This window comes from Neoarius graeffei, chromosome 18 (assembly GCF_027579695.1).
Source record: "Neoarius graeffei isolate fNeoGra1 chromosome 18, fNeoGra1.pri, whole genome shotgun sequence".
Lineage (NCBI taxonomy): Eukaryota > Metazoa > Chordata > Actinopteri > Siluriformes > Ariidae > Neoarius > Neoarius graeffei.
The window spans coordinates 44,901,148-44,925,181 of record NC_083586.1 but is presented as its reverse complement, the minus strand read 5'-3'; the positions used below and the strand labels follow the sequence as shown (position 1 = coordinate 44,925,181).

The 24,034-nt window shown below is 41.6% G+C and overlaps 1 protein-coding gene across 3 annotated transcripts in view; it reads left to right on the top strand.

Moving 5' to 3' along the window:
• Positions 1 to 24,034, top strand: part of pkn1a (protein kinase N1a) — a 121,328-nt gene that overhangs the window by 81,864 nt on the left and 15,430 nt on the right. For all 3 annotated transcript variants that reach the window (XM_060898885.1, XM_060898883.1, XM_060898884.1), the window contains exons 5-15: positions 5,719 to 5,864; positions 7,770 to 7,983; positions 8,167 to 8,361; positions 9,542 to 9,651; positions 15,668 to 15,811; positions 16,659 to 16,734; positions 17,405 to 17,537; positions 21,192 to 21,294; positions 22,034 to 22,113; positions 22,275 to 22,350; positions 22,457 to 22,548. In XM_060898885.1, the coding sequence (XP_060754868.1) occupies positions 5,719 to 5,864; positions 7,770 to 7,983; positions 8,167 to 8,361; positions 9,542 to 9,651; positions 15,668 to 15,811; positions 16,659 to 16,734; positions 17,405 to 17,537; positions 21,192 to 21,294; positions 22,034 to 22,113; positions 22,275 to 22,350; positions 22,457 to 22,548 (1,369 nt within the window). The remainder of the gene's footprint in view (positions 1 to 5,718; positions 5,865 to 7,769; positions 7,984 to 8,166; positions 8,362 to 9,541; positions 9,652 to 15,667; positions 15,812 to 16,658; positions 16,735 to 17,404; positions 17,538 to 21,191; positions 21,295 to 22,033; positions 22,114 to 22,274; positions 22,351 to 22,456; positions 22,549 to 24,034) is intronic.

Here is a 24,034-nt window from a genome sequence, read left to right as displayed (position 1 = left end):
GTTTGGAAACGCCTTCAGTTCAGTGTTTTTAAATTTATTTTTAATTAATTAATTAAAAGACACTTCGTGTCTTAAAGTAATGATGGATGTCATTTCTCTTTACTTAGTTGAACAGTTCTTGACAAAATATGGATTAGTACAGTTGTGGATGGAATAGGGCTATTTACTGTATTATTATTATTATTATTATTATTATTATTATTATTTACTGTTTGAACTCAAGAACATTAAGAAGGCAAGAAATTGCACTAATTAACTTTTGATGAGGCACCTATTAATTGAAAAGCATTCCAGGTGACTACCTCATGAAGCTGGTTAAGATAACGCCAATAGTGTGAAAAGCGTCATCAAGGTAAACGCTGGCTATTTTGAAGAATCTAAAATATGAAACACATATTTTGTTTGTTTAATACTTTGTGTTTACTATGTAATTCCATATATGTTCCATGTGTTATTTCATAGTGTTGATGTCTTCAGTATTGTTCTACAATGTAGAAAATAGTCCAAATACAGAAAACCCTATGAATGAGAAGGGGTGTACAAACTTTTGACGGGTAACACACACACACACACACACACACACACACACACACACACAGTCAGCAGTAATTGGGTGTCCAGCTCAGAGACAGTAGAAAGTATTAAAAGGCTGTTTGTGTGTAATGCTATTATGTGCACTCTACTGCATTACATCACTCACCTGCCAGAGAACAGAGGAAAAAATCCACTGCTGTTTTATTAGCTCAGCATGTATACACATGCAGTTACACTTCTGCAACACACACACACACACACACACACACACACACACACACACACACACACACACACACACACAGACGTGCTTCTGGTTGCATAGCTGTCTACAAGGTATCCAGAGTCTGATGCCTTATTAGGACATAAAAGCATCTCTGCTCACCCACTGAACAGTCTCTCCACCCCCTGTATAGTCCTCACACATTCTATTCCTCTCTCTTTCATACACACACCCCACAAACTCTTGGTCTCAACCCCCTCGTGCTGCAGATTTGTCCTTAGCGAGAGACATATGCCAAGATACTCTAAACTCCATCCATCCATTATCCGTAACCACTTATCCTGTGCAGGGTCATGGGCGAGCTGGAGCCTATCCCAGCTGACTATGGGTGAGAGGCGGGGTACACCCTGGACAAGTCGCCAGGTCATCACAGGGCTGACACACAGAGACAAACGACCATTCACACTCACATTCACATGTTCAGCACCCGGAGGAAACCCACACAGACATGGGGAGAACATGCAAACTCTACACTGGGCTCGAACCCAGAACCTTTTTGCTGTGAGGTGGCAGTGCCAACCACTACACCACCGTGCCGTCTACTCTAAACTCTCACTTGCACAATTTGTCATACATGCAGCACGTATCTGTGTTTACATACCAGAACATTATGACACATCAAAAATGTTCACTAATATTCAAGAGTTGAACAGGCAAGCCTTTTTTTTTCGTACAATGAAAGAACATTTTGGGTAACAGCCGTAATTTTGGTTTGTTCACACTTCAGAATGATGAAGTGGAAGCAAAGCTGTTCCTGATTTCTTGTGCAGCTTGTGCTGGGAATATATTGTATATAGGAAATAAAAACACGTAATAGGAAGATAATCAATGACGGGGTTGTGATGCGGCCTGACCAACAATGGAAAGCAGTCTGAAGTTGATTATTTTCCTCTAACAGCACATCTCCAAGTGTTTTATTCCTCTTATACAATGGCAAATTGCCAACAATTGGATTTTTATTTGTTTAATAATGACACGTTATACTTTTTATTCATTTACAGTTAGATTTAAAGGAGAACTGAAGTGATTTTTAAACTTGCTTTATTTCTTAATTAACGTGTTATTCAATTACGTTTTCGGTTTTAGTAACCTTATATCGTGACTTGTATTGGCAACTAATTGCAATTAAATATTGTATTTATCGGCCTATTCGGTTTTTAGCCATGTTGAATTTAGTTCGTTTGGTCCACGGCAGGCGTCGCTTATCCGCGCGATCTTCACGAGACTTGTGCGAGACTTCGAAACGTGAAGTGTCAGCCAGGTGTCAGTGCCGCCGTTTTGAAAACTGTTTTCCAAATGAAATATTGCGCAAAAACGAGTTTAAATAATGATTACTGCCTACTTTTTTCAAACTTTTCTGATTGCTATCAAAACAAACAAAACTTCTGGCTTGATTACATCAGCATTCGAAAGAGGGCGCGCGCGTCTTTTGATGACGTTGGCAGATGTTGGTCGCTTTGATTTCCGCTGTACGTTTTACTTCCGTCCTACGATGTCTCGCACAGGTCTCAACGAATCTAGTTTACGGCCATTGCTTTGACATATGGACTGATATATTACAGAACATATTTCAAACACTCAACTTGCTATAGCAGTGACAAAATAGCTGTCAGAAATGCATTCCTATATTTAATAAAATGAGATAAATAAATAGAATTTTGATAATAAAAAATTTGCCTTCAGTTCCCCTTTAATGTTGTGGAACACCCACTAAACAAGTTGGTTCTTCTTGTCACTTTCATTATCGCAGAAATAAACATTCGGTCCCTTACCAGCTTGTTACCTAGAAACTGTGAAGTGCAAAGTCTTTCCAGTGTTACCTCTAACCATTAGAAAGTGCTGGCTCCTTCAAAAATGTTAAACATCTCAAGATATTAGTGATCATACATTTCCTTTGTTAAATAGCAAGTTAAAATCACAAGTTTATCAACCCTTCTAACCCTCAGTGATCACCATCTTGGCTACGTAACAGAAGGGGAGGGACCACTAATCTATTTTCGGCCAGTTGGATGTATGTTGTTGAGGCCGAGATATATTTGAGAACACATGCAAGGAAAATTAAAAATACGTTCATTTTAAGAGGCGACCCAAAAAAAAGTTAGTAGATATTTTTTGGTGGGTGATGCAACAATCATGGTCAAATGTTGCAATGATCAGTTCCGGAAAGTGTAGAACTTGTCGTGGTTGATTTGAGACAACACTACCCTGGAGAAATTCATGCACTATGCAGGTAAGTACATGGTGTATGCAGTGTACTAACGGAAATACTCGAATTTGAGACACAAGGCTAGATTATGTTGCACATCCATCTACCCATCCATCCATTATCCGTAACTACTTACTGTATCCTGTACAGGGTCGCAGGCAAGCTGGAGCCTATCTCAACTGACAATGGGCGAGAGGCGGGGTACGCCCTGGACAAGTTGCCAGGTCATCACAGGGCTGATACACAGAGACAAACAACCATTCACACTCACAATCACACCTACAGTCAATTTAGAGTCACCAGTTAGCCTAACCTGCATGTCTTTGGACTGTGGGGGAAACCGGAGCACCCGGAGGAAACCCATGCAGGCAAACTCCACACAGAAAGGCCCCTGTCGGCCACTGGGCTCGAACCCAGAACCTTCTTGCTGTGAGGCAACAGTGCTAACCACTACACCACCGTGCCGCCCCGTAGCACATCCAAAATACAAGAAATGATAACTATAGAATGAGCATGTTTGTATAAACCTGTGACTTGCCTTACAGCTCACTACTACTGTCAGAGCTGCTGTTATAGAATTTAATCAACACCTTCTCAGGGGTGGATCTAGGAAAATGAATGCGTCAACCCAGCAAGGCCGGGGTCCAAGGGCCACCAGAGGCCCCTGGAAGCTCTGGAGTTTTTAAATGCCTGGAAATACATTTTGAGCTGTCAGAGACATGTTGTAAATGAAATCTCTTAAAGAAAATTACCATATCAAAAATGTCTTAAAAGTAGGAACTTTCAAAACCATTTTATCATCACTGAAAATAATATTGTCAGAGTTGCAGGCATAGACATATAAACATAGACGCCGCATTGAGCTGGTGGCCCCGTTGCTGGGATACGTCAGAGTGTCCGCCATATTGGATGTGGCAAATCTTCCCCGTAAACCAATGCAAGTAAATGGACTGAACTTCATAAAGCCCCTTTCTACGATAATATTTAACTCGATGCCTTTTATTCACCCATTAAGACACACACGTATATATTTGGGAAACAAACAGGCATCAAAACAACATGTATACCTGTAACTTTTAATGTGATGGTTATAAATAGTGTGCGAAATACCCGTCAATATTCCGTGGGAGGTGTGACCTAAATTTCCTCAACATGCAGCAGGCCTATACCGGAATCAAGCTATCAGAAACTTGTTTTTTTTTATTTTTATTTTTTATTCCGCTGCTACTATCGTAGGCTACTAACGATATCTACACATCAAGGCATGTTTTGGAGCTCAGCGGGGACCGTGTAGAATAATGTGCTGTGCTTACGCTGCTGAAGCCGTGCCGTCTCCGCATCACTTTCATTAAATGCCGTGCAGATAGGCTATAAAATGTCTCCAAAAACAATTTTTGCAATATACAGTGCTATATGGAAAAAAATTCAATTAAACCATATTACAATGGGATTGCTCCATGTGATTGCTTCACATTCAGAAAGGTTAAAAACATTCATCATGCATTCAAAAACGTTCATCATAGTGTGGCACTGTATTCTCTAATTCTCACTGCTTATAACTCTACACCTACCCGGTGGAGATGAGCTGGGAAACTGAAGACTGAAGGAACAGCTCCCTCTCTGATCCTGACTGTCTGACCTGTTCTGTCAAAATCCTCCGTTCTGAAGTGTTCACTGCAGAGCATGGATGACGGAGTAGCAGAAAACCCTTCCCGTCGCACAGCTGTCTCCCACTGCTTTTTCATGTCTTTATTTTTGGGAAACCTACGTAGTATGTGAAAAGTTAGCTAAGCAACTAACAACAATCAGCGTAGTTACGAAGGAAATACTTCGTTGTTTGGAGACAGGTTTCACCGAGCGGCTATTATGCGCGAGACTTCATATTAGCCACAAAGTCAGAAAAATCTGTTTGTAAAATTACGTTATAATGACCAAATACAATGAAAAGTATTTTTCCAGTCTCACCTGTGAAAGGTAATCCCATGTGATCTCATTTGGACGGTAAACCTGTTGGTACAGTTAAACGCAGCACGTGAATGAGGCATCTTTTATTCTCGGCTACTGTCTAGACGCTATACCAGAGACGGGTGAAGAATTTCCACTTTGCCACATCCAATATGGCGGCGAGGATGACGTATGATTCTACGCAGAAGGCGGCGTCTATGTTTATATGTCTATGGTTGCAGGTATATGCATAGAACATAATTACAGTTGATGTATTTTAAGTATTTTTACACTAAAATCAGACATTATTGGCAAAGTTTCAGTGGTTATATGTAGGCTTTGGGTTTTTCACTCTCTTGTATTTGATTGTCATTGCCATGGCAAAGAATTATGGTCTCAAATCTAATTTCCATCAGCTATTTCATCTCTGAGTCACTCCAGCTTCCAGACATTTCTCTTATTGTTCTTTTTTTGTCAATTTTTTTGGTTTTTCCTCTTGTTGTTGCTTCGCTGTGCTAATGTTTCTTATCAACCTACTGGAAAGGATTATCAAGACGTCACCTTGTCTTCCTTCTCCGTTCACACGAGACCTTCTGAATTTTTTTTTTCTTTAGAATAGTTACTAGGTGTTGTCTCAGTAGAGTGCTGTTAAATTCCCGTGTGTGTGTGAAAATGTGATCTAAAGGAGCAAGCGTTAGAAATTTAATTGGTTGTGAAAAGTGGCTGAAAACCTTGACTGTTTGTTTGACAGGGAAGCCTGACCCGTGTGGGATAGAGCTGAGGATCGAGGAGCTGAGGCACCACTACCGAGTGGAGCACGCTGTTGCAGAGGGAGCCAAAAATGTTCTGAGACTGTTAGGAGCCAACAAAGTGCAAGACAAAAAAGCCATGTCAGAGGTATACAGCACCATCAACCAAATTATTATAGTCATTAAAAATAATGCAACGCATACACGCTTGTATTTGATTTTCACTTGGATTCCTCTGCATCACTGATTATTTTCATCTACCCTTAAAGCATATACGCAGAGCCATGGCCTCACTTTCGTTTATAAATGCCTTGAGACCTCAAGAATGGCACAGGAATAGTTTTAAGCGTTAACAATAAATCTAATATAGTAATTTTTACGATTAAAGGGATTCATATAGATAGCGGTCTGAGTGAATGACCTCGACATCCGTTACATCACAGCAGGAAGTCTATCAGTTTCATCACCATTTCCGCTATACTAAAACACAGAACTGACTGCAACTCTGATCCTCTATTTTGAGCTAATTTATCACCATGCCACGTAGATGTGTTGCTGGCAGGTGCAGCAACATGACAGAAGGTGGATTTACGTTGCATTCATGGCCCAAGAATGTTCAAACTGCAAAGATTTGGACGCGTTTTGCGAGAAGTTCACGGGCACTTTGGGCGCCTGTGAAGTGGTCTCTCCTCTGCTCTGCACATTTTACTGAAGACTCGTACGAGACCTCTGATCTGTTGAGGAGCGTTGGCTATAAGCCCGTATTGAAAGAGGGTGCAGTACCAACAATTAAAGGAAAAGAAAACTACAAGCAAAGGAAAGTATTTATTTTATTGATTTATTTTTTTAAAAAGCAAAGTTCAGTTGCACCAGTTCTCCCAGAGTGAGCCGAGGGTTGTTTCTAAAACCTGGGATGGAATGAGACGTGACATATCGCTCGGGCAGTGACCTCCCCGTGGTTGTTGCTAAAACCGGTGACGTTCCGTTCCGTCCCGGGTTTTAGTAATTGCCTGAGCCGAGCAGTAATGGCGGAGTACTCAGTATGGAGAAAACAGAGAATGAGTGGAGCAGCCGTCTTATTTCTAAACTGGATATTGCTGCCATCTCGCCCTTACATGGAAGAAGCGAATGAATGGAGAACTGAACGAAGAACTGAAAGTCAGATTGTTTCAAAGTAATCGGCCACAAGGTCGGCCTTCAAGAAGTGAGAACACAGATGGGTAAGCTCCGACTCTCATTTGGATACAAAACAACACGTTGTTTACCTGCATTTTAGATTAATCCATGTAACTTGTATTGTGTGTTTAAGTTACCGGTATAAGATTATTTAATTTGCTTCAGAATGTGATCGTTTCAGTTCATCTGATTATTTAATGAGCCTTTTACGTTTTATCAGTGAAAATGCATGCATGTACATGTATGTTGCACAAGTTATAACGCCTATCCTGTTTTAATGAGAGTCAACCCACAATCAATGCAGTCCAATCAGTCTTAGTTGAGCAAGTCAGTAACGCCATTTCTTACTTTCACCACAAATGTTTTATTGATATGACTTTGGTCTATAGCTGTGAAAGGCCTCGGCCTTAAAACCGGTTCCCGCTGTGACGTCACGCACTCAGGGCTGGCTGGCTCAGCGGGGCAGCTCGAATGCCAACTTTGCGGTCGAGTTTAACTCTCAAACATATATATATATTTTTTTTATTCCCATTTATGCAGCATACAAGAGTCAAGGATGGAGATACTATCCACTCAGAAATGTATTTAAAAATAAAGGTTCTGCGTATCTGCTTTAAGCTCTCTTTTTTGTAAGGGTGTCCATATTTTTGCTCTCTCCCATTCTCTATTACTTTGACATCATCCTTTCATGATTTGTCTCTTATTGTCATTCATTTCAATGTACTTGAATTCACAACAGTTAAAATCACCTGGGAACAAAGCTACAACAAATAAAATTTTTATGCAAATTATTTAAATAACTTGTTGAGCGTCTCATGTTGAAGTTTACCCTTCTCTCTCTCTCTCTCTCTCTCTCTCTCTCTCTCTCTCTCTCTAGGCTCAATGTCGTCTGAGCGAGTCCTCTCAGAGGCTGGATCTGCTGAAGGTCTCTTTAGACCAGCGCCTGGCCGATCTGCCTGAGGATCATCCCAAAGCCTGTCTGATCAAAGAAGAGCTGGTTCTGGCCTCCTCACCCACTTTCAGTTCACGTCACGGCACCCCCTACCTGCACAACCAGTACAGCACACTGTCCAAACCCTCTCCACTCACTGGTAACGTTTAAGATCTTAAAGATTTTTATAAATATTATGATAATGCAAATAGTATTGAAACTGTGAAAAGTGTTCAGATGGTTCTAATAACTGTACTGTGTCATATTGTTACAGTTAATCGTGTGTGTGTGTGTGTGTGTGTGTGTGTGTGTGTGTGTGTGTGTGTGTGTGTGTGTGAGACAGGCATGCTACAGGTGAAGTTACTCGGCTGCGTGAGCTTGTTGGAGGTGGTTCCGGGTCGTAGCCGTGGCAACCCTGTGGTGTTACCGTGCCACAGTCCCGGCGAGGCTCGCTCCTTCATGCGCAGTGGGAAAGGCCTTTACAGCCGCAGTGGCAGCGTCAGTGGAAAGAGCACACTGAAAACAGATGAGCTCTCCTGTGAGTGTGTGTGTGTGTGTGTGTTCCGTTATATGTACAGTATCCTCATAGGGTCTAATAATAAAAGTAACATTTGTACAGTACTGTGCAAAAGTCTTAGGCACCCTAGGTTTTTTTTTTCATACAAACTTTTGTTATAGATTTCTATTTTATGATTTCTACATTATCAAATCAGTACAAAAACATTTTAGAGTTCCAAACGTTCATTCATTTTCCAGCACAAAATTAAATGTTACAGAAAACATTTTCAAATGTTATTCTACTACATCGTAAGAAGGCATGGATACACTTGGGAATGAAATGATTGAAAGCTTTGGCGTTGTGCGGGATCTTGGTATTAGGAGAAAGAGGCGGGGCTACCAAATGAGTACCTGACTTTGGCTGTCTTCTCTACTGTGCTCCAAATTTGACAAGAAAATGGCGGAGGAATTTTGGCTTAATTTTTGTAGAACAGAAGGGCATAGAGCCACACCGCCCGTGTTTTTTAGTCACTGGTTTGAACTAAATAGCTGGAAGTGATGTGAATTTAAATCTTCAGTTTGTTGATACAGACTCCATCCATTATCCGTAACCGCTTATCCTGTGCAGGGTCACAGGCGAGCTGGAGCCTATCCCAGCTGACTGGGTGAGAGGCGGGGTACACCCTGGACAAGTCGCCAGATCATCGCAGGGCTGACTCATAGAGACAAACAACCATTCACACTCACATTCACACCTACAGTCAATTTAGAGTCACCAGTTAACCTAACCTGCATGTGGGGGAAACCGGAGCACCCGGAGGAAACCCATGCAGACATGGGGAGAACATGCAAGCTCCATACAGAAAGGCCCTTGTAGGCCACTAGGCTCAAACCCATAACCTTCTTGCTGTGAGGCGACAGTGCTAACCACTACACCACCGTGCCGCCCTGATACAGAATCTCTGTTATTTTCTAAAATAATTTATTAGAAAGTCAGATCTTGTATGACATTTGTACTTTGAACCATAATTAGATATGTAGAATGATGTTTGAAGCAAGTCTATAAAGATTTTGGCATGGGTTTACAGAAAAACTTTTGGGTCAGACTTTCTCTTCACAGCAGAAGAGACTATATTTGGTGTATGGTGTAGCATCAGGTGTTAGATTTTTTTTTTTTTTATTGATTTAACTGGATATGATGTGTGTGTGTGTGTGTACAGCGGAGGTGAGTGCTGTACTGAAGCTGGATAATACTGTGGTGGGTCAGACAGCGTGGAAGACAGTCGGAGAACATACCTGGGACCAGACGTTCACTATAGAGCTGGAAAGGGTGAGCATTAAGAACAATAACACAACTGTTTTTTTCTAATTAACCAGGGCTTTCCCCAAAGCGCAGATATGCTGTGCTCCGCCGCATTGTGTAACGTCAGTGCCGCACTGTCACTTGCTCACCAAAAAAATCAATACCATAAACTGAACAATGCAGAGTACTTTCCGCACCTAAATATATCCTGTTGCCCTCTGAAAATGAGCAATAACTTACATAAAACCACGTTCTAGGCGCTGATTGCTAGATGGCACTGTTGCATGATTTGACCTCGATTCTGTTCCTGGCATCCTGGAACTGTAAAATGAAGAGGCGTGCTACGAGGTGTTTTCATTTCAAATCTAATTTTGCCCCTTGCATATTTGACAAGGTGAAAAACAGCAAATTTAATAATGTTGAATTGTGCCTAACTCCGCCATAGATGCCACCAGAATGCACCATTTGAAGTGTCTAATTTCAAAATTGTCTTGGGTAGCATGCCCCCAGACCCCCCAGCAGCCTTCGGGACCCTCTGGGCTGAACCAGTCCTTACAGGTTGGGCTCCACATCAGTAGCACTGCTCTGATATTTTTATACCCTCACTCCAAAGGGGGGGGGGGAATACTGGTTTGGGTTTTTTTTGGTTTTTTACCTCTGTCCATCCATCTGTCTGTATCTCTGTATTTCCGTCCATCCGAAACACCCTTTTTCTCAGCAACCATAAATCATAGCCACTTGGTACCAAGCTTCAGCTTCTATAACGTGTATACCGCTTTCAGGTCTGTTGCACATCAACTTCCTGTTTACCGACTGAATGTATTCACAAAACATGTAGCGTGGATTTACAGTTTTCATAACACTTTTCTTAGGAACTACAAATCACAACTGCTTGATATTTGGTACTGAGCTTCAGTTTGGGGTTCTGTACCATGTATACTATTTTCAGGTCTGTCGCACATCGACTTCCTGTTTACCGACTGAATGTATTTACGAAACATACAGGGTGGATTTTGACGCTATTTCAAGAAACAAAATGCTGTTTCAAAACCACAGTTTACCAGGATGCTATTTGAAATCCCTGGGGAGAGACACGGCTCTTTACTTACTTGTTTCAGGGTTAATTATTTGCTGAAGTCAACCTTCATAATAAGTGTCCTATTCCTTCAATTGCTTGCATTCTGATGTAAGTGAGAGTGGGGGGGGATACGTTGGTCTTGTTTTTCTGGGGAAAGCCCTGTTAACAGATCATAGCTTCTGGCTATATTGTACAGATGGGGTAAAGCAGATTTATGGATTTTTATTATTAAATGTATGACAATGTTTTGAGCAAGTTTCCCTGCCATGTGAAAAGAACTGAAAACCTTAAGGACCGGAGGAACTTTTTCATAGTTCTTAGTTGGAGGAATTTTTTTGCATGTCCGCACTACAGGAAATGAGGACGATCATAGTTCTTAGAACACTGTTTTGAGGGAATTTTTCACTCCTACTTCAGGGTAGGTACGTACTCTCCCAGCACTAGGAACCATGAGTGACGGAACTCATCATACAGTGATCCAGACTGCATTATGCAGCACCAGCAACCGTCAGTTTTAAAAATCCATGTAAAATGTCAGGGTTAATAAAATGGGGAAAAAAAAAAAAAAAAAACATGGGCAAGTGAAGTCGAGGCTTTATTGCGCCTATATACGATGGGGGACATACAACAATTTTGATGCACCTAAGTGAAATATCCATCCATTATCTGTAGCCACTTATCCTGCCCTACAGGGTCACAGGCAAGCTGGAGCCTATCCCAGCTGAGTATGGGTGAGAGGCGGGGTACACCCTGGACAAGTCGCCAGGTCATCACAGGGCTGACACATAGACACAGACAACCATTCACACTCACATTCACACCTACGGTCAATTTAGAGTCACCAGTTAACCTAACCTGCATGTCTTTGGACTGTGGGGGAAACCGGAGCAAACCCACGTAGACACAGGGAGAACATGCAAACTCCACACAGAAAAGCCCTCGCCAGCTACTGGGCTCGAACCCAGAACCTTCTTGCTGTGAGGCGACAGTCCTAACCACTAGACCACCATGCTACCCTAAGTGAAATACGGTATAAAAATCTTAATTAAACTAAATGTTCTTGTCCACTGGTATTTTAGCTATCGCGTAAGAAAACCCGTAGCCTATAAAATAATAATTCACACTGACATAAAGCAAACATCGCATCTCATTATCTCTAGCTGCTTTATCCTTCTACAGGGTCGCAGGCAAGCTGGAGCCTATCCCAGCTGACTACGGGCGAAAGGCGGGGTACACCCTGGACAAGTCGCCAGGTCATCACAGGGCTGACACATAGACACAGACAACCATTCACACTCACATTCACACCTACGCTCAATTTAGAGTCACCAGTTAACCTAACCTGCATGTCTTTGGACTGTGGGGGAAATCGGAGCACCCGGAGGAAACCCACGCGGACACGGGGAGAACATGCAAACTCCACACAGAAAGGCCCTCGAACCCGGACCTTCTTGCTGTGAGGCGACAGCGCTAACCACTACACCACTGTGCCGCCTAAAGCAAACATATTTTAAGTAATCACTAACTGTCTAACTATACTGGTCTTCCCTATTGTATGGTGCAGTGGAACGGTCCATTTCTATAAAAATGTGCGACCAAAACACGACGCATGAAAGTGGACAAGTTTAAATCCTAGTGTTGCTAGTTTGCTGTTTTCACAGCAAAACAAGAACATTGGCGCACATTCATATGAAAAGAACAAACTAGTGACATCGCTATAGCAACTGTCCGCTAACGTATGTCTCTTAAGCATTCCGATTGCTGGTGTGAATGCAAACAGAAAAAAAAAAACGCCCTTGAAAGTATGTAGTTCTCAGAGGAGCTTCCAAAGAACTGGCCCCCCATTGTAACCCTGGCTATGTAATGGGTGAGAGGCTGAAGGCTATAAAAATGGAGATCGGTGCCGCCCAATGCGCCTTAAGGGCCTGGTTAGTACTAGGACAGGAGACTGCCTGGGAAGACCGGGTCCTGGTACAGCAAGGACTTTGAGTACAGCACTGATTTTAATTCCTGTTACTCTGATGTACATTATTCTACTTTTTACCATAGTGCTATTGAATTCTCGATTCTGATTGGTCAGAAAGTGTTGATATGGGACTTGTATGGTGGATGTTCCACATTAACGGATTAAAACACTTGAATATTTAAATAATATTGGCTCACTTTGAGTGGTCTATCAGATATATTCCATTCAGCTAGCATGATATTGAACAAGTTGAAGACGAGTTATTATTATTATTATTATTATTATTATTATTATTATATTGTACATACACACTCTTCATATCAACATTCTTGAAGGCCAGTGCTAGCTTACCTGCAAGTCGGTGTTGTTAGTGCAGCAGTCCAGTTACCTTCCAGCCAGCATAGCAGTAGTGTTAGCGAAGGCCAACGCTAGCTTACCTACGACTCAGTGCTGTTAGCGCGGCAGTGCAGTTACTTCCAGCTGGTGTAGTGTTAACGCAGGCCAATGCTAGCACAATCAAGCCAAATATTATTATTATTTTCCCTGTGTAATTTACTTAGTTACTTTTAAAGTCAACATTGACAGCTACCCACAACGGTGCGACCTGGCAGGCAAAATCCTCTCAAAATCTTCCGCTTTTAACAAAACAAACCTTCCAGCCATGTTTGTTTACGAATTGTCAGTCACTCCCTAGTGTGGAAGTTTTACATTTCTGATGTCTCTTTTCCAGTTTTTCGATGTCAGTTGGTATGTTTTTCTCTTGTAAATCTGCATAAAGAATATATAATGAAGTTTTGGTAGCCTTTCGGGTGTTCAGCGCATCTTTGGTTGCAGTTTTCAGTTTATTTATTTTGTGCTTAAACCTAGCAGTAGCACTGGATTAGCCTCGTCTTCTCTCTTTCCCAGTGGATAAAGAAATGATTGTGTGCATGCGCAGCTGAAAAGTTTTGTCATGGATCTTCGCATGAGCTCCGACATGTGACGTCGTGTTGTCTTGACAACGTGCAATATTATAACAATATTGCACACTCGTTCTCCATTGGGGAGAGTGGCATAATACATGGAGGATAAGCAATATGATAACAACATTGCATGCCATCAGTAAACCCACTAGAAGGGAATAGAATACATATGTTATTTACCAGCTGGGAGGTCCATATCGTGAAATACCGTGACCGAGGTCTTGAAAGTACTGAGCGAGGCCCTCTGGGCCGGGGTCAGTATTTAAGGCCGAGGTCATGGTATTTCACCATATGGACCGACCTTAAGCTGGTAAATAATATATTTATTTTTTTCTTGACCAAATTCTAACAGAAAACGAGAGCGCCCGAAAGGGAAAACCGAGGCAAGCCGCCATTTTGAATCCTCATTCATGGCTGTAATGCAAATTGCTTCCTTCTTGGTATATAAGTGCACTTCCATGGCAGGAAAAAAACTACATTTTGCCACCTATGTAGTCCCCTATTTATACAAAATTGAGTCATTCAGGATTCAGCCATGTTTTTGCTCGGCGTTAGCAAGTTAGAGGTTTTTAGCTTTCTCCTGAAATGTTTTCTTTTATTTCTTCTTCCTCAGGGTAGTAAAACTCGCTTTCGCTGTGAAGACTGTTGTTATTGCTATCCATGATATAAAATTAATGCTATTCTCCTGAGAAATGCTGGCAAAAATTTATAAGATTTTTGATAAGCTTATAAATAAATCTTGTAAAAAAAAAAAGATAAATGTTGACAAAAAAAATTCTACTATGTTTGTTGTTGTTATTGTTGTGAACGAGCAAGTCGCCAGAGGTCCGTAACCGGGGTCCGTAACTGGGGTCCGTATCGTAGGATACGGACCCACTCGCCAGCCAATCAGAGCGCAGGATTTGATGGAACCGCACCGCGAAAAAATTGTTTTTATTCCATGGAAAAATGGCCTGTATGTATAATAATTAAATAATACTGGCTGGCATTGAGTGGTATATCAGATATATTCCATTCAGCTAGCATGATACTGAATGAGTTGAAGATGAGTTTAATATCATGCTAGCTGAATGGAATATATCTGATATAACACAAAAAAGCTATTATTATTATTATTATTATTATTATTATACATTCCTTTCAGGTCTTCAACATGTCAAAATTTTCTCAAAATCTTCTGTATTTAATGAGGCAAACCTGGCAGCCATGTTTGTTGACAAATTGTCACAGTCGCTCACCAGTGCGGAAGTTTTATATCTTCGACGTGTGACGTCATATTGTCTTGATAACCATGCGATATCGTAAACCATATTCACCGCTCATTCTCCATTGGGTAGAGTGACGTAATACACGTAGGATAAGCGATATGCTAACAATATTGCATGCTAGCGAACCAATACATAGACTGCATGTTTTTATTCCATCGAAAAAGTGTCCTGTATGTATAATAACTGTTAATATGGTGAGGTTTTCTGTGAGGAGACATTTAGTTACCATTTTTAGAAGGAGTCCCCAGTGTCAGCACTTTGTAACAATCAGGTAAAGCTGTAACTTTAAATTTTCCATGACAGGAAAGTCTTCAGGATAGAGAAGCTGGTGATTTGCAGTTTCTCACTAACAAGACTATTTTTTTTTTTTAATTAGCTTCAGTAGAGCAAAAAAAAATAATAAATAAAAACCACAGGGTGGTGAATGAACACCTGTTTAAAGCTGTCACATGACAGGAACCGGTGATAACAGGAACTAACTTGTTTGATGGATGTTCCACAATATTCTATGTATGACACATTGTTCTTTAATAAAGTAAAAAAAAAATGTTTTGGTATATGAGGTACAAAACACTTTGGAATGTATTCTTATCGAAAAGTAATCAGTTTTGCTTTGCTTTAGGATGAATCACATCGCCCTGTCGTTGATTATTTTCCGATAACAGCACTATCCGATGTGTTTTAATCTTCAATTAAAAAGCTGTTTGTAGAATGTTAACTTAGTTGCTTATTATTTTAAACATTCCTTTTTGTGTGTGTGTGTGTGTAGTCTCGAGAAATGGAGATAGCAGTGTATTGGAAGGACTATCGCTCTCTGTGTGCACTGAAATTCCTGAAGCTGGAGGATTTCCTGGATAACCAGAAACACACAGTTAAGCTGGAGCTGGAACCACAGGGCCTGCTGCTGGCTGAGGTACACACACGCATGCACACACACACACGCACGGGCACACAGACACACACACACACACACGCGCACACACGCACGGGCACACAGACACACACACACACACACACACACACACACACATGCACAGACACACATGCACATACAGACGCGCGCGCACACACACACACACACACACACTACCGTTCAAACATTTGGGGTCACTTTGAAATGTCCTTATTTTTGAAAGAAAAGCACTGTTCTTTTCAATGAAGATCACTTTAAACTAATCAGAAATCCACTCTATACATTGCTAATGTGGTAAATGACTATTCTAGCTGCAAATGTCTGGTTTTTGGTGCAATATCTCCATAGGTGTATAGAGGCCCATTTCCAGCAACTCTCACTCCAGTGTTCTAATGGTACAATGTGTTTGCTCATTGCCTCAGAAGGCTAATGGATGATTAGAAAACCCTTGTACAATCATGTTAGCACAGCTGAAAACAGTTGAGCTCTTTAGAGAAGCTATAAAACTGACCTTCCTTTGAGCAGATTGAGTTTCTGGAGCATCACATTTGTGGGGTCGATTAAATGCTCAGAAAAATGTCTTGACTATATTTCCTATTCATTTTACAACTTATGGTGGTAAATAAAAGTGTGACTTTTCATGGAAAACACAAAATCGTCTGGGTGACCCCAAACTTTTGAACGGTTGTGTGTGTGTGTGTGTGTGTGTGTGTGTACACACACACACACACACACACACACATGCTCACACGTAGCCCTACTTATATATCCCATTTATAAAGATGTTGTTGCTGTTAGTCCCATCTTTCAACTTGTGTGTGTGTGTGTGTGTGTGTGTGTGTTCCAGGTGACATTCTTTAACCCGGTCATCGAAAGGGTTCCACGCCTTAAGAGACAGAAGAAAGTATTCTCTAAGCAACAGGGTAAAGCCACAACAACACTGTCAGAAATAAGGGTACAGTAGGGGTCTGTTTCTGTCTCCCAAGTACCCCCTGGGGCTCATTATTGGACCTCAAGGTAACTATGTGGACCTTTTTAGGCCACAAAGGTGCATATATGTTCCCAAGCAGTATATAAAGGCCCCAGTGACCAGCTGTTGTCCCCGTAAAGGTACAATAATGCACTTTATTTTCTGAGAGTGATCCATCAGCCCAGAAAAAAGCTTTCCTTTAACCCTAAATGTAGTAGACATTCAATCGAGATGTGCCTTTAGCCGCGTTTTGTTCATCTGTATCGTTGTGCAAACTTACTGATGTGAGAGACAGTGTGGTTGTAAACATGTAGGTGCATATTTTCCACATCTGCACCTCATCTGCTTTGATCTGTCTGACTGTCTGGATATGCTAATGGTTGATCAAACACCCCTCCAGTTCACACTCTCTTTTGGTCATTTATGGATGTAGACTTTATATAACCATGTACAAAAATACACAACCTAAAAGAGAAGAGGATTAGGCGATGAAAGGGACGAATAAAACAAGCTTGGATGGATATCAGTAAATAAGAGCTCTCAGAAATATCTTACAGTGGGCAAATAAAGTTTTGCTGTATTGTGTGTTAAGGGTATGTTATTTCTTGTGTGTTTATCGACAGGTAAAGCTTTCCTGCGTGCTCGCCAGATGAACGTGGATATCGGCACGTGGGTGCGGCTGTTAAGGAATGCCATTCCAACTGGTAACAACACAGGAACCTACAGTCCCAGTGCAGCTCACACAATACAGACTGGGTAATACACACACTAATAATAACGCTAATACACACATTTATGCAAAATATAGTGCAGATGTAGAAGAGGTGGGTAATACAGCTGAAATTTTACATCATATTTTTACACATGATGCAATTGATATAAGATAAAACAAACAATTTTTATGGACATGGTTTCCCTACAGGAAAAAAAACCCAAAACCGTTTCTCAGTGTTTTGTGTGTGGCACCATTGAACCCCAGATAAATCCCACATCCTGCAACTCTGCTTGTAAAATTTCTAGAAGCAATTAAGTTATTCCACAAAATCGAGTCGGACGTGAGCTGATAGCCGACGAGGCACATACCACCGAGTTGGCTATAAGCCATGTACGATGAGATTGAGTGGAATAACTGTTTTATTCTATCCACATTCACTGAATTTTGAGAAACAGAACATTTTTATTTTTATTTTTTGCAAATTTGATAAATAAAAACTTTGTACAAAACGTCTGACAAAATCATTTCTGCTTAGAATGCAAACAAACTGGCGAAATTACAGGAGCAATTTGTGAAAAATGTGCTAATAATGATTGTTGAAAAATAAAAAATGATACCTTCTTACCGGGCGGCACGGTGGTGTAGTGGTTAGCGCTGTCGCCTCACAGCAAGAAGGTCCGGGTTCGAGCCCCGTGGCCGGCAAGGGCCTTTCTGTGCGGAGTTTGCATGTTCTCCCCGTGTCCGCGTGGGTTTCCTCCGGGTGCTCCGGTTTCCCCCACGGTCCAAAGACATGCAGGTTAGGTTAACTGGTGACTCTAAATTGACCGTAGGTGTGAATGTGAGTGTGAATGGTTGTCTGTGTCTATGTGTCAGCCCTGTGATGACCTGGCGACTTGTCCAGGGTGTACCCCGCCTTTCGCCCGTAGTCAGCTGGGATAGGCTCCAGCTTGCCTGCGACCCTGTAGAAGGATAAAGCGGCTAGAGATAATGAAATGAGAATGAGAAATTTCTTAGTATGAAAAGGCACATCTACATCACCTTGTTAACATGTATACCAAGTTTCAAATCCGTATCTGTAATACGGCTGTGACAGACCAGACGCTCGCAGATTATAAGTGAACACAAGGCTTTAATGAGAACAGTGTAATCAAAGACAATGTACAAAAGCCAGGCCAGGTCAATACCGAGAGATCCAAAACAGTGACGAGGGCTAGACAAATCATGGTCAGGAAACAGGCAATAGTCCAAGAACCAGGAATCAGTAGACACGGGCAATCTAAACACAAGGGCTAAGCAAATCGTGATTAGAGAATAGGTGAGGATCGAGAAACCGGGAAACAAGAGAAATGGGCAATCAAAACACAAGGGCTAGGCGAAACGGGAAAAAAAACAGAAGGCAAAAAGGGTCATACACGAGTAAACAAATCAGTACAATAACACTCAGTAGGCTCACGAAAAGTAGAGGCAATACTGTGCAAAGAACAAAACAAACAAAGGGGTATAAATACAGATGTAAACAAAAAGGTACAGGTGATGGCGATTAGAACTTGGGGGAACCACTCCTAGGAAGTGGTTCCGGGTTGGCTGACGGAGTGCACGTGGTAGTGAGTGGTGTGTGAGGGGGATTATGGGAAATGGAGTCCTGAGTGTTGGGGCAGATGGAGGGTGAGCCTGGAAGCGTGACAGTATCATGAATAGTTTTGGATATATGCTCCGGAAACGAACATTGCTCTTAGAAACTAAGTCAAAATCTATTTTTTATGTAAAAATTTGAAAAATACTTTTTTTTAAAAATCCAAATTAGCAAAAGGTACCAGTTCACATGTTGCTTGATATGTATGCAAAGTTTCATGAAGATCTCTTCAGTAGTTTTAAAGATATGGCCCGGAAACGAAAAGGCAACCGACGGATAGACAGAACCCGTTTCTATATCTAATAATATAAAAGCATTAAAAAAAAGCAACAGAATATGGAATAAAAGTATTTGACGGTAAGGTCTCATCTCATTATCTGTAGCTGCTTTATCCTGTTCTACAGGGTCGCAGGCAAGCTGGAGCCTATCCCAGCTGACTACGGGCGAAAGGCGGGGTACACCCTGGACAAGTCGCCAGGTCATCACAGGGCCGACACATAGACACAGACAACCATTCACACTCACATTCACACCTACGGTCAATTTAGAGTCACCAGTTAACCTAACCTGCATGTCTTTGGACTGTGGGTGAAACTGGAGCACCCGGAGGAAACCCACGCGGACACGGGGAGAACATGCAAACTCCGCACAGAAAGGCCCTCGCCGGCCCCGGGGCTCGAACCCAGGACCTTCTTGCTGTGAGGCGACAGCGCTAACCACTACACCACCGTGCCACCCCACTAAGAAATTTGAGAAATTTTAATTTTCAAGTTTCCATGGAAACAATTTCAGACTTGGTCTCTCGGGTTAGTCTTAGGGGTAGGTTTTGTTTCTGGAGCAGAACTTGAAAACTGAGTGGTGTGTGCTTGAAAGTTGGTATATGTGTTGATTAAGTAATGTATATGTGCCTTTTGATACTAAGAAATATGAGAAATTTTAATTTTTAGCTCACCTGGACCAAAGGTCCGGTGGGTTTATGCCATGGGCTGCTGAGGTCAGTGTAAAGAGGTAGGGTTGGTTTCCTGCAGCGGAGCTTGAAAAATGTGACCAATAATACAGGGTTAGTCAAAATGATCTCATCTCATTATCTCTAGCTGCTTTATCCTGTTCTACAGGGTCGCAGGAAGCTGGAGCCTATCCCAGCTGACTACGGGCGAAAGGCGGGGTACACCCTGGACAAGTCGCCAGGTCATCACAGGGCTGACACATAGACACAGACAACCATTCACACTCACATTCACACCTACGGTCAATTTAGAGTCACCAGTTAACCTAACCTGCATGTCTTTGGACTGTGGGGGAAACCGGAGCACCCGGAGGAAACCCACGCGGACACGGGGAGAACATGCAAACTCCGCACAGAAAGGCCCTCGCCGGCCACGGGACTCGAACCCAGGACCTTCTTGCTGTGAGGAGACAGCGCTAACCACTACACCACCGTGCCGCCCACCCTGTATACTGAAACTTGGTATATAGTTGGTATATAGGGCGGGGAATATAGATGACACTGTCTTCTTGTTTTTGTATTTTTTGGGGTTTTGTTTTCGAGTAGAGTTTTTATTTCATCCTCGGTTGGTTCAGCAACATGCGCCGCCATTTTGTTTTTCTCTCCTCATGGTATATGAGCTGATGGCCTAGTAGTAGAGTAGCCAATCAGTGTGCGATTGCTCATATCTAGTGAACGTGGACAGAATAAATACTGATATTTACTACATTCCCAATCAGATTTTTAAATGTGATATGAAACTGTTGCTATTCTAGCTCTCTGGTGTTCAGGCTTTCATGTTCATTCCTTCTTTTTGTAAATGTGAAATATTTATTGGTTAAAAAACGTCTTTTTTCTGCAGAAACACCTCGCTCTGCACGTTTGGGATTATTTTTATTTTGTCAAGCTTGTATTGTAAAACTTTGCTAAAACTAACTCCCTGTGTTAAGTTTATGTTTCTAGTCTATCAAAGTGTAGGCCTCTCTCTTTATGCACGTGTGTGTGTGTGTGTGTGTGTGTGTGTGTGTGTGTGTGTGTGTGTGTGTGTGTGTGGATGGATATGTATGTATGATGCAGGGAGATCTCTGTCGAGAAACTGAGCCTGGACTCCGATTCCCCCATGAAAGTGGAACTCAGGAGAGACATGACAGATGGACAGACACCGCTGAGAGAAACAGAGGTCAGTGGCTCCAAGTATCTTGCTTAAGCTGTTTTTGAACAACGTGCTTTTATGAGGATGTTTTCTAAGAACGTATTTGTGTCCATCCTCCATTCTAAGATTCTCAGAGGATGAGTTGACTGTTTTTTTTTTTTCCCTCATTTTTTTTTTTTTTTTATATGTACCTGAGGCCACACCAATTTAATTAGTTGGTTCTCGGATTTTTTTCAGGAAAAATATGAAGCGAGCAGGCGAAATAAAAATAAAATTAAAAAAATGCTCTCATGGTAAAATTAGCGGTGGAAATAGAAAAAAACAATACAGGCAAACCAGTAAACAGAATTTCAACATACCTGTCAAAGATTTTACGCTTCTGTTCGCTGAATATCCTAACAATCACAAACACAGGCTTTGCAGGATTCCCCTCCACAGGCATGTTTCTTCCACAAGTCTTTATCTAAAGTGAAAGGGGCGATTTGATTGGTTTTCGGCGTGACCTTTTCTGTTGGCGGGAGTTTGATTTCGATTTTTTTTTTTTTTTCATTTTGCATTTTTTTCAAGCGGCGATTCCGAGAACCAACTAATTAAATTGGTGTGGCCTGAATGTGTGGATGAGAATGGTGATGTCACATTAACACATCATGATATTATTTCTAGAACATTCACAGTCTGAACTTCAGTCTAGAAGGCTATATACTGTCTTTACCCTCATTCTTTTGTCAGGAATGTGTTCTTTGTCTATTTTATTTCATGATTTCAGGAGAGACCACATGTCACTGAGCTCTGCTCTCCTCAGGACTCAACACCTCAACGACCCAACAGAACACACTCGCTCAGCAGGTACACACACACACACACACACACACACACACACACACACACACACACACACACACACACACACGCGCGCACACAAAGATTTACACATAATTGCTCTATTTTGCCCTTTATGTTACTGTGTGTGTGTGTGTGTGTGTGTGTGTGTGTCTGGTCTTTTACAGTAAACAGAAGAAAACTCCTTTGGGGCTTCAAGATTTCAGGTTGATCGCCGTGCTGGGTAGAGGTCATTTTGGCAAGGTGAACTTTGTCCCTTATTTTTTCAATTTTTTAGTGGTTTTTTTTTTCCTTTTCTGGACTTGTGCATGTTTTATGGTAAATTTACTTCTGGAAATCGCTTTTCCAGGTATTGCTGGCGGAATATAAGAAATCAGGCTCGATGTATGCTATCAAAGCACTGAAGAAAGGAGACATTGTGGCCAGAGATGAAGTGGAGAGGCAAGTCTGCATCAGTGTTATGTAATGTGTAACTCACAGCATGGCGATTGGTTGCATCCCAGTGCTGAGTTTAATAAATCATAGGATCAGAAATCAATAAGCCAGGTCGAAAGGGCAAGATCAAAAATTCAGTTCCAAAAACTGACAGTTGACTAGGCAGGCGATGTGTGAAAAACCTAAGAAAACGATCTAAAGAGTTGAACAGAGACACGTATGGGAGTAAACACGGCTCAATAGCAGCAGAAAAGCGTCTACTCAATTGTCAGGAGCTTGTAAGTTCAAGTCCCTATTGTGCCGTAGCCATCTGTGGCTGGGAGTCTAGATACTTGCCCATGTTCCCTGTTTATTTAACAGTTATTCCACAAAATCAAGTCGTACATGAGCTGATGCCGAGTTGGCTATAAGCCATATACAATGAAATTGAGTGGAATAACTGTTTTTATTTTATCCACATTCACTGGATTTTGAGAAACGGAGCGTTTTTTTAATTTTTATTTTTTGCAAATTTTGATAAATAAAAACTTTTATATAAAACGTCCGACAAAATCATGTCTGCTTAGAATGTAAACAAACTGGCGAAATGACAGGAGCAATTTGTGAAAAATGCTGGAATAATAATTCTTGAAAAATTTAAAAAAGATACGTTCTTACCATCAAATACTTTTATTCCATATTTTGTTGCTTTTTTGTATTTTGGGGGGGGGTTGTTTTCTAGTAGAGTTTTTATTTCCTCCTCGATTGGTTTAGCGACACACTCCACCAGTTTTTTTTTTTTTTTTTTTCCTTCTTTAGGGTTTTTTTGGTGGTTGTCAAACCAACTTAAAGGTGCATTACTGCCACTGACTAGGGCTGCGTACCTAAACGTAACATCAGGTACCGGTACAGAGGTTTAGGTACAGGTCCGGACCTGTACCCGAACAATTTGACAAATTCTTCTGAACTTCTTCAATAATGACAGAAACATTAATAAACTGTTGACAACTTGTCAGTATCTTTATTCAAAGAAAACCGAACATAACTAGGTTTCCTGCCTCACTTCTCAGTCACCCTATAGTTAACTTGGGACAAAAAGTCATAAGTTGTCTCACAGCGAGAAGTGACTACACTAGAGTACTACAGACTACGCGCAGTCCGCGGCCTTTAACTTACGCGGCAAAATTACACAAAGCAACAAAGGCCGCCAATGCCAGCAAAGGAAAAATGGCTGACCTGGTTCCTCTCCTCCTGGGTTCAGAAACTGCCTCGAACTGCCCCATTTGCTCCTCCTTCAAGCCCGTCTCCAGAACCTGCTGGCACTGTGGGCTCTGTTCGTTCGTCACCTCTGTCTCATACGCGTCCTTGTCGTTGCAGTCATCCTGGTGTTCCCACAGGATGCTCTGAGGAGGCAGAATGTCCTCGGTTGCCTCCTTGGCACTGATCTCCAGCGAGGACTCGATGAAGGCCTTGCAGTAGGCGATGACATTGTCTATCTGCAGGTAGCTGGCTG